At 38.4% G+C, this 11,858-nt stretch overlaps 1 protein-coding gene across 1 annotated transcript; it reads right to left on the bottom strand.

Moving 5' to 3' along the window:
- Positions 1–6,670: 6,670 nt before the first annotated feature.
- Positions 6,671–11,517, bottom strand: FOXA1 (forkhead box A1). The gene is made up of 2 exons (XM_063947844.1): positions 11,105–11,517; positions 6,671–8,987 (listed from the first exon to the last, which is right to left on the bottom strand). Exons 1-2 carry the CDS (start codon positions 11,174–11,176, stop codon positions 7,770–7,772), a joined length of 1,290 nt encoding a protein of 429 aa, XP_063803914.1. The 5' UTR covers positions 11,177–11,517; the 3' UTR covers positions 6,671–7,769.
- Positions 11,518–11,858: the final 341 nt, after the last annotated feature.

Here is an 11,858-nt window from a genome sequence, read left to right as displayed (position 1 = left end):
CCAGGCCCTGCCCTCTACCTGGTCAGCCATACTCCCTTTCCAGACGCACGCACGCAGGGATATTTTGTGGGGGTGCGGCTCCATTTGTCATCTTGCCCTGGGTGCCAAACACCCTAGTTACGCCTCTGGGTATCGGACTAGAACAGATGGTTAGGTATCACAGTAGAACCAATGGTTAGGTATCAGTTTGGAATTGATAGTTAAGTACAGGGCCGGCAACAGAAATCTGATTCTGATGGTCAGGTATCGGACTAGAACTGATGGTTAGATATCGGATTGGAACCGATAGCTAGGTATCGGACTGGAACCAATAGGTATTGGACTGGAACCGATGGTTAGGTATTGGACCGGAATCAATGGAGACAGTGGGTACACAGGATGAAGATTGCACTGGAGTCACTTTGAGAAGTAATACGCTCAGATAAACACACAGCTGAGTTGCACTGGCAGCTTGTGACTTCAGTTCAATCCCCTTTATACCCTTAGAAAGTCAGCTGGGAGACTGAGTGTCCGGGATTGGTGGCAGTCCAGTTATGAGACTGGAACCAACATGGCGACACCCTGCTCCTGGAGCCGACGGGAACAATCACCATCAGAACCCCGCACTAAGACTCTTCCCTGCCGCGCTGACCTTCAACTAGCCCTCCCGCTACCGGGCAGCCAGAGGTGCAGCCCCTGGAGAGGTGAGAAGCGGGTCATCCGCAAAGTTCATTTCCGGACTATGACAGGGATTTAAACCTTCTTTACTCCGGCTATATCCAGCGATTTGGTTTGGAAGTCAAACACAATTTTTAATAAATTTACAGTACACCTCAGTTTCTAGTACTCACATTATTGGTCAAAAGCTGGGTACACACTTGTTCAATACTCAGCTGATTGGGTAAATGCTCCTGATCACCTGGGCTGTGTGTGTATCCAGCTGTGACCTCTTGTGAGGTGGGGGCAGCCGTAGGGGGATAGCGGGGCGGCGGGGGGGCAACGCTCCTTTTCCAGGGAGGAGACGGAGCATTGTGGGTGCGCTGTGTTGTGAACGGGGGCGGTGGTGGACAAATGGGGGCGTGTCGTGGGCGTGATCACGGTAGCTGCATGACGTCACACACAGCCGCTGTGATCAAGAAACTGACGGTGAGTCTCCTGCGTCGGATGGAGGCTCCCACAGTCTCTGATAACAAGCAGAAATTGCAAACACTTCGCAATTTCTGCTTGTTCAACTGGGGTAGGCTCTGGTCAGCATGCTGGGCGGCCCCCAGCATGCGATACAAAGGATAACATAACTGATTAGCAGAATTTGCTATCCAACCTGAATTAGCCCCTGGGTTCATAATATAAATCACTCATTATAAGTTAGGGTAGCAAATAGCTGATTCAATTCAATAATACCTGCAGTAAATCATAGCAAAGCTGCAACATTATTTTGTGGATTGAAAATATAGATATTTATTATTATGAAAATGTAGCGCCAGAAATTCCATTGTGCTTTACAATTGGAAACACAGTAATAAAACAAGACTGGTTATTAAGAGACGGACAGAAGTAAGAGAGCAATGCTGGTAAGCTTGCAATCTACAGTCCACGGCATATGGACTGAGGACTGTAAAGGTGCTGCAATTAAGTAGCTGGTTTCATTTTCATTTACAATAAAACTAAGATGCTTATAATGTGCTTGCAGAACCTTTTTCTAAACACACCCTGATGGCAGTACAATGCTCCCAGGCTACAGGGAATAGGATTTCTAGTTCTCATTTTTATAGATGGATGTTTTAGGGAACTATTTGATTAAAGCTTTGTGACAAAGAGAGGGCTGGGACCTTAATCTGAGCAAAGTTCAGACCTGTGAACTCTCCCTGACTTGTGTGAGCTAACAGAGAAAGGGAAAGACATACAGTCATTTACATATACTTACACCCAGGTATAGACAGACAGCAATATGCACAGCCATACACAAACATAGGGAACACTATAAAATTCCAGTGTCATATTGACATACAAACTCATTCAACACAGACTGACACATGGACAAAATTGTGGGAAGAAAATATAAGGAGGAAAAAAATAGCATGTAAGCATAACAAGATTATGTCAATTCACAAAATATATGAAAATTATGCTACATGTGCACAAACAACCCAATATTATGAAACAGTCTACAATAAACACATATCTACTATGCATCCTTATTACTCAGTCCTTGTTTCACTTTCAGCAATTCTGTCACCAATGCACAAGTATTCATTTATTTTGTGATGTCATTAATATACAAATATACTGACAGAGGATCTCAGTAGCTGTTTTTTTCCTCTTTGACAAAAATTATTCTAACCCCCTTCCCCCCCCCACGCGCAATTATTATTGTACAACTCCAGTCCACCTCTAAATTTTAATAATTGTCTGTTGTACCTTTAACTTGGCTTCTGATTTTGGAAAACTCTGAAATAATTTGTTTAAAAAAGACCAAACTTAGCAGAGCTAATAAAATATACATAAAGACCCATATGAAATGTAACATTTGTAAGAAACACAACACTTTGCTAAAAACAATATCACAACCTTCCTCTAAGACCAGTAATACCTACTGCAAAAGTACACCAGAATGATTTATCCTTATTAAATATGTTCTAAAAACTGTTTTGTGTTTTAGACTCTCTCCCCTACTGTTTTTTACTGCATTGCATGTGTACTAGTAAAAACACTTTTTTTGGGGGGAGGGGGGGAGATTGGGGGGGGGGTTAAGAAAATGTGTAAAAATTAAATTAGTTATTGGTGGAAGGGAATGAGTTTCTTTTAAGTACTCACTGTTGCAATAGCATTTGTAATGTCCTAGTGGAGAAACAAAGATATCTAGTTCTCAAAAACTGTTATTTGCTGCTGTTTACAGTGATGTGGATCAATCATTTAGGACAATAACATTGGACTGGAACAGGAAACTGTACTTACTGTAGTTTGTGATATTTAAGCATTTCTATTAAATAGGCAACCTGTTTCCATCCAATAGATTTTAAACTGGAGTTTAAAAAGAAACATTGAAATGGAGTAATGAATGACATATTCAACACATTAGTAAATTGGAGAAGTTAACATGTAAATTTGTAAATCCAGGTAAAATTCCAACTTCTCTTTTGGGAGGTATTCATTTTTTTAGTTTGTGGGCTGGTAATTATTTTTTACTGCTCTATATAAGGATGTTCTGAAAGATGTTTTGTGTTTATGTTTATTTCTTTACCTATTAATGTCTTTTAATATAATATAAATATGTATTCATCAAAGCATGGAGAGAGATAAAATTTTGAAAGGCAGAAGCTACTTGGCTGGTACTTTATCTCTCACAATATTATCTCTCTCCCAGCTTTGATGAATACATATTTATATTATATTAAAAGACATTAATAGGTAAAGAAATAAACATAAACACAAAACATCTTTCAGAACATCCTTATATAGAGCAGTAAAAAATAATTACCAGCCCACAAACTAAAAAAATGAATACCAGCACTCTCTATATAAAACAAACCACAGGTAGTCTAATGCAATTCATTAGAATAACATAAAAAGGTGGAGGTATTACCACATATATTATATGGTTAGGCATCAAAGAGTCGCAAAGTCATAATTTAACAAATGCTGTGTACTGAGCTCACATATGGAAACCAAACCAAATTTGTTGATATGTTTATTTATAAACATAACTAATTATGTCTCATGTAGTTTACATGCTATAACAAAGAATACCCCACAGCAGTATAAGTAAAATAAAAAAGCATATAGACAAAAAGAAAAAAATATATATAAAACACACGAAGTATTAACATGAACTTTGTATGTGGGCAGAAACAAAATACAATTCAGATTACTGTACAATACCAGCACAATGTCACAGTATGAAATCCAAGCTAAAGTGGGTATAAAATGTAGATCTCTGTGAGAGAATAAGAAGGTTCTCTAATATATGCCCTTTCTCCTCCAATAATATCACACTGTTTACTATCATTGCATGTTAACGCTCAGCCTGAGAACATTGTCATTATTTATCTAAGGGAAATGCGATCACCAACTTAGAGCCCTGTTCTTCTAAGTGGCTTTTGTTTGTGTTTTTTATTTTTACTGCACAACAGCCCTGCACAACAGCCCAGGTGAGGTCGATGATGATACTCAGGTAATACCTCTAATCACTACATATAAAATATAATATGAGAATGAATCAGGCGCTATGACGCAAAAACTCTCCCTTTTATGCAAAAGTAACAAAGAACCATAGAACCATAGAAATTGACGGCAGATAAGAACCACTTGGCTCATCTAGTCTGACCCTTTTCTTTATCCTTTAGGCAATCTCAACCCTTTTTGAACCTTAATTTTTTTGTAAGTATAGTCATATAAGTATATATATATATATATATATATATATATATATAAAAGTATTATTATTATTATTATTATATAATTCTGTAATATTAATTTGTATCTTATAGTATAAGTTCATACTTTTTTTCATCTATCAATCAATCAATCAATCAATCAATCAATCTATTTATAGCAGTGTTTCCCAACCTGGTCCTCAGAGCACACTAGTGGTCCAGGTTTTAAGTATAGCTTTAAGTGAGCACAGGTGAGTTAACTAGTATTTCAGTTATTTGGATTTAACCACCTATTCCCAAGTATGGATAGATTTAAAACCTGGACTAGAAGCATCCTGGACGCTAGGACACGCTGACCGTGTCCCCTTAAGGACCGAGGCTGGTGGTAAGTGGGCAGCTATGTCGGATCATGCGTTATAACCCAGTTCTCACCTTCAGAATAACCACAGCACAAAAGTGATATTAAAATATGGCGAAAGGTCATAATGTGTATTTATGTTTGTGTTTAAGTTAAGACATTATTTATGTCACAGCATGTCTGTCTATCTATCTATCTATCTATCTATCTATCTATCTATCTATCTATCTATCTATCTATCTATCTATCTATCTATCTATATTTATACTTTGTACATCATGGGTCTGAGTTTAAAGCAATTAAGACAAGTTGTCCATTTGACACAAATACAGTAACCTTTCATGCTACAATTATGTGGTTTTATTCTGCAGAACTGCTCAACTTCCATATGCCCAGAGTGATGTTGCCAAATATTCCTGTGTCATCAGAATACCTAACAAACACAAATATATTCTTACTTGCTTAGTACATATACTTGAACCGTGGGATATAAATGAATTGATCAGCTGCGTGACATAAGATTCTTTGGGCAAGCGCCTCCAGATACATAACCTGCCACCAACTTTTATCCCGGCGACGGGAGCCCGGGGGGAAATGGGGGTGCAGGAGAATGCTCCCCGCCCCCACCTCCCTCCACTCTTATACAGTGCACACTAAGCTTTCCTCTTTCGGGCACACTTGTCTGATTTTAGAATATGTAGAGTTACTCATTTTTCCAGGCCTTCCTTACACGTTCTTTTGGTAGACAGACATCGAAACCTTACAATACAATTACCCAGCCATAGTCACTATTAGCATTTCTCTTAATGCTACTACCAGTGGGTTAATCCTGTAAGGCCCACGTTACCCAGGCAACATTATGCTCATAATTAGCCCTGCGGTATAGCGTTTCTTATTTACGTATATATTTTTTTAGAAAAACCTGCTGGTAAAATATAGAAATAAAAATTGAGATATTCATATAAAGTATAGTTTCTGGAAAATAATTTATACTGCCTAACCCTACATGTGGCTGGTCAGCTGTCGCTGAACTACTAGTCTCAGCATGACCTGTCAGGTTGACCACATGCGTTCTATTCTTTTCATCTCATTCATGTAATACCCCAGGACATAATTGTTGGTTAATGGTGAAGTGTTATTTATCAAGGGTTATCTAGGATCAAAATGCATATGGATAGCCGCATTTCAATATGATGGTCCCCAATAAATTGAAAAGCGCACAATTAACTTGATCTGGCAATCACCGGATCCCACCTCAGCCATGGTCTGGCTTATATTCAGCCCATGGCCACAACTAGCCCAGCGGGGACAATAGAAGTTCACAAATCAATACATGTAGAACAGTGTCAGACAGCGCCAGACAGACCTTCATACAGTATTATATGCGTATTGCTGGTCTGTACTATTACACAACTGCTGCTACACTAGATTATACATTAACCTGTTCATCTTCAGGGTTACTTGCATTTATTTATTTATTTGTTTGTTATTTGTTATTGATTGGCTTGTTTTATTTTCATCTATTCTGCAAAATAAAATAAAATGATTCGATTAAAGTGATTCTCACCATTTAATACAAGAGGTTGCTGAAATCGTTTCTTTACCCACTGTGCACCGTCATACACGGCCAGTGTTTCAGTAAAGGTAGATTCTAGTATCTGTTATTTTATAGTCAACTATTACTCCTTTCATCCCTGAATCCTCATTATATATATTCTAATATGTATATTTATTGAAAATATTTTCCTGAAACTATATGTGTGTGTGTGTGTGTGTGTGTGTGTGTGTGTGTGTGTGTGTGTGTGTGTGTGTGTGTGTAATACATGTGTATGAACATGTATTCCGTGAATAAGTGTGTCTGTATATATATATATATATATATATATATATATATATATATTACAGTACTATTATATGATCATTATAACTAGCAACCGAGTTGCAAAAAAACACGTAACCATTCTTCATGTCTGAATTGTTTTTTTTTATTTTTATGCTTTTTAGAAATCAAAATATTTTAATTACAATTACATTTATAAAATTAAACTTATTTTAAACAATTCGTATTTTTATTGAACCATTATTTGAAACAATTTAATAAGAAACCAAAGCGGGGAAAACCATGCAATAAATTACGGATATTCGGGAAGAGCAAAAATCATCTAAACGAAAAAAAAAAAAAAAGTAATAAAAATAAACACACAGAACAGACCCTTAGCCTAGCTTATCCCTTGGGGTTAAGCCCCTGTAGTCTAATATCAAATATGTATATGGACGGAACAGCCAGATAGGGTATGACCCCAGGAGAGAGAGATGCAATATGCTAGCCACTCTGAAAAGTTTCCCTTCTTTAAATGACCTATGTTTCTCTTTTAACACTATCGGGGAAAAAAAGTGCAAAAAAAAAACCCTACATTTTTTTTAATTTTTTTTTAAGGGTACACCCATGCTTAAGAAAATTTGGGTTGTATTACTGCCAAACACTCTTTCTCATAAGGTTTAAATCAATGTTTTCTTTTTGCATTCTTTTATATTCCCATATATCTACTTAAAAATGTCTTCCCTTAGCAAGTAACAAAATAGAGCCCCAGTATCTATCACCAAAGTGACATTGGTTCAAAGAGAGCAGAAATGTAACTTTTTCACAGCACAATTGTCCTTCACAATTCTGGAGAGTAATATATATATATATATATATATATATATATATATATATATATATATATATATATATATAAAAGCATCAAGGAATATTTATCTTCAAATTATTTCATTTTCAACTATTACTGCTCCCCAAAAAAACTTTCACATGTAAACTTGCCTAGAAATTCATAAACATTTAGCACTATATACAGTTTACTTAAATACACCCCATTGCAGCTTAGTTGACCTCTGTGGTTTTATATTACATTGAAGATCCCCCAAATCTGCAATTCCCTCTGTTTTGTTTAAAATAAGGTGTTTTTCCTTTATCTTGAGTTTAATACGTCAGTAACAGTCTTTAAAGAGTTTTGCAGGCAACAGGTATTTTCCATCACAGTGAGACTGATGGAGGCTGATTATGACGTGTTTAGGACTGGTCTGGAATAGACACCTTGGTAATATGTGGGCTCCAGGGCTGAAGGTTCTATAGTCCCTCTTCCAGACATAGATGAGCTTCCAAGGGGCATTGCAGGAAGGGCCCCACCATAGGAAGAATACTGCTGCAGAGCCTGTTCATAAGCTTTGAAGTCCAATTTGTGCTGTTGTTCAGAAGAAGACATAAGATTGTTGATGGAGAACGGGTGATTGAAGGAATAATGGGGGTCTCCTTTCATATGGATGTGGGACTCATGGACTAAAGAGTGAGAAGAGTGAACAGGGTGAGAGGATAATGGAGATGGACCTCCTGCTACTTGTGGCTTCATATCTCCATTAGAACCATTGTGATCCAAGGAGGGTGGACTGTTGGACTGGTTAGATATGGAGGAGTTGCTGTCCATTTGGCTGGACTTGCCATGCACCCGGTGTAAGGGAGATGGGGAACCTGACTGGTCCTTCCTGCCATCTTGCCCTCCTTTACCCCCTTGTTGCTTCTCACACTTAAACCGCTTTTGCCTGCGGAGGTAGCACCCATTCTCAAACATGTTCCCGGAGTCAGGATGCAATGTCCAGTAAGAGCCTTTACCAGGTTTATCTGGGGATCGGGCCACCTTAACGAAGCAATCATTAAAAGACAGAGAGTGCCTGATAGAATTCTGCCACCTCTGCTGGTTCTGCCTGTAGTAAGGGAACAGGTCCATGATCCACTGGTAGATCTCACTCAGAGTCAGCATCTTGCTTGGGGCCTGCTGAATGGCCATGGTGATTAGTGAGATGTAGGAGTAGGGGGGCTTGGCATGGGGGTAGCTTCTCCTAAAGGTTTTTGTGTCTCTGGTCCTGTTAATGTTGGAAGGGGCATAAGCCATAGGGCTCATTCCTGAGTTCATGCTAGAATAAGGGCTCAGACTGTTCATTGAGGCTTGTTGGGCTGACATTGCGTTCATGTTGCTGGGGCTGAGAGCAGTGCCCATTGGTGGCACCCCAGATGCCATCCCATTCATAGCGGTGGAAGAGCCGGCACCCATGCCTGACATGCCGCTGGGACTCAGGCCTGGTGCTAGCCCTGAGTTGGCATAGGACATGTTGAAAGAGCTTGGCGTCATGTTATTAGTGGAGCTCATGGGGTTCATAGTCATGTAAGTGTTCATAGATGCCAATCCTTGGCTCATGTTGTTGACCGGGATAGAGTTATAAGCCTGGTGAGATATAAACGATATTATCAAGAAATGTCAGCTTAATCTGAGAACACTATAGCAACATAGTAAGTGTAATACTGGTGTCAAACACTCTGCGATAAGTTAAAACAGAAAAGAAAGCAAGCTGTGACTCTACTGCTGCTGCAGAGCTGGAAATTTCCATGCTGATATTTGTAGTTCCACAGCAGGAACAAGACCCACTTTCCCAATCCTACACCTGACTCTTTCACGTTTGCAGTATTGCTTCTAAGGAATATTCACACCAGGCAAGACTCCTATCTAACAGAACACACTGTCGTATTATATGATATCAGCACATGATTTTAGAACAAAATAGTGATTACTATACACATTTATCTCGCTGAAAGATAACAGATCATCATTGCCATAATAATGGAAATTCCGGTAAATCCCAAATATATGTAGATGTTCAAACATGAACGGCGTTAGTTCTACACTGCACATGCGATCAGGTAATCAGGTTTATCCTATATTTTACATGTACTGCTTTTACTTACACTATAATAAATAATATATGTTTATGGGTGGTAATAATTTGTACACTGTAACCCTGTGTATATACGAAATAATATATATACATATTTTATTCAGGAAACTGCCCCGTGCTGAACAATGTTATATTCACCTTGAGGGCAGATTTATTAATGGCATATTTACTGTAAATTATCATCTGGATAATCGAAAACATACAGGTGTATAATAAAAACACCGTCCATCTACATTACTAGTTACAGAATATGCTTCCAGTGAAAACAATATATAAGTAAATGACCTGACTGCCCCAGATGGTCATTTATTTTTTTTAACCAGAGATATAAACATATCCAGTTACCTACTTTCCACTTTGTATTTTAGTTAAACAATACCTATATGCATAGAATGTACTATTGTTAGCTAATGCCAGAGTATACAATGTAATCTCTAAACTTCAGATAAATGTTCATTAGACATTGTTGCATTTTGGAGTTAAACTGAAGACCCTATTGTATTTCACTTCACACAAACAATACGGGATTTTTGTTGTTTAATTGAACTATAGTGGTGTGACAATGGGGTCTAATCAAGGGAACGTCCTGGGTATATCGCTGTATAATAAACTAGAATTGTAATAATTAGTTTAAAAAATGAAATAAAATACCTGAGTGGACAATAGTGTGATCTAAGTAATTCTGATGCGAATAGTAGAATGACATTAATCCACAGACGTCAGAACGCCAGGCTTCTGGCTGAGTTTCAAATGCAGCCAAGATAGAAGAATATTATGAATTCCCCATTGACAAAAGTTGGGCATTTTTTAGACTGTTTTATATCCGGCACAACAGCAATATCAGGTCACCTCGGTGCCAGTCCCGCTAAACTGCCACCAAAGTAGCTCACCTAGCACATTAACCAAGCTAGATAAAGCATGAAGAATGACTACAATAAGAACTTTCAGATAGTCTGATAGTTTAATTGGATTATCCCCAAAGCATAAAATTAGGAGTTAAAATGTATTGTGACATGTGAGCCCAATGATTAGAAAAATACCTTGCGTATTGGACACTGCTAATTACTGTAACTCTAGATTGCATTATAGATTTAGCTCAGTGCTTAGCATGGGTTCAGGTATAAAAATAACTGCTTAGAACCTGAAGCAGGCTTTTAACTGTTAAGTCATATTTGTGCTTTTTTTCTAGTATTAAATAAACTTTTTCTGCACAGATCAGAAACACCTGAAACTTCTTGAAAAATTAAAAGCAAAAACATACAAAAACAAAAATAATAAAAACAACAACAACAACAACAACATCAACAACAACAGGCCTTTTGTGCCTCCAGTCACCTACGTCTCAGGTATGCCTATCTGAAGGGAAATTGAAGAGATAAAACATTTAAGGGCAGCTAAAAAATCCCATACGGTACAGGAGATCCCTCAAGGGGAAAAACTTTTTTGACTTTACGATATAGAGATACTCTCAGGCTCTTGTGCGAAGCAAATGACACCAGCGCGGTCTTTTCATCGCCCGTGAAAGGCACTTCTTGATAGCACAAGAAGTTTGCAGCAGCTGCGACAGTCAATATGAACACCACCTAGATTTTAGAAATACCACTCTTACCTCTTGGGTTTCCTGGTAATAGTTGCTCCAGTCTGTAGTCTCATGTCCTTCCATTTTTACAATTCCTAACATCCTGGATCTCAAGAGCCTGAGTGAAACATTCAGCCCACTAGTCCAAGGAGTGGAGGAGGTGAAAGCAACAGGGGAGCCGAATAAGGGGTTCCGGGCTGGCTGTCAGGGCTGCGCTGTGTCCCCTAAATCAAACGGCAGCAGCAGGAGGGGAACTGGGAAAGTGGTGAGAGTGAGCTGATGTGGATCTTACGTTAAGGAAAGGACTTCCCTCTCCCTGGTCTCTCCTCCTCTTCTTCCCTCCCTCCTCAGCCACTTCTCTCCATCTACTGGCTGTAGATTGCACCTTGGTACATGCAACAGGCAGCAGCTACACCTGTCCTGCGCTGCATGGAGTTCTGTAAGGGTGGCCCCAGGTATAGAAATGTGTATCTAGGTGACCCACCCCACTACAAACCACAAACCAATGATAAAGAGACCCGAGGAACACCCTCCTCCTGTCTTTTAACTGCCTGAGAGATCATAGCTGTAAAATCAACGTGCAGGAGAAACACACCGACTATTAGCAGCCAAACTGAAACTATTGCTACATGAGTAAGACTTAATATAAATGTAAATACCATCCGTTATAATCTAATGCACTCCTGCAGCCAACATTACCTTATTTTATATATATATATATATATATATATATATATATATATATATATATATATATATGTTTTTACATTTTCTTGATCCTCCA

The sequence above is a fragment of the Pseudophryne corroboree genome, chromosome 12 (assembly GCF_028390025.1).
Source record: "Pseudophryne corroboree isolate aPseCor3 chromosome 12, aPseCor3.hap2, whole genome shotgun sequence".
NCBI lineage: Eukaryota > Metazoa > Chordata > Amphibia > Anura > Myobatrachidae > Pseudophryne > Pseudophryne corroboree.
This window is presented reverse-complemented; position numbering and strand designations above follow the sequence as displayed.

Excerpts from the sequence above, each read along its gene's own strand:
- FOXA1 (XM_063947844.1), bottom strand. The coding sequence starts at position 11,176 with ATGTTAGGAATTGTAAAAATGGAAGGACATGAGACTACAGACTGGAGC. Across the intron at positions 8,988-11,104 it reads ATTACCAGGAAACCCAAGAG|GCTTATAACTCTATCCCGGT; the intron begins GTAAGAGTGGTA and ends ATATCTCACCAG.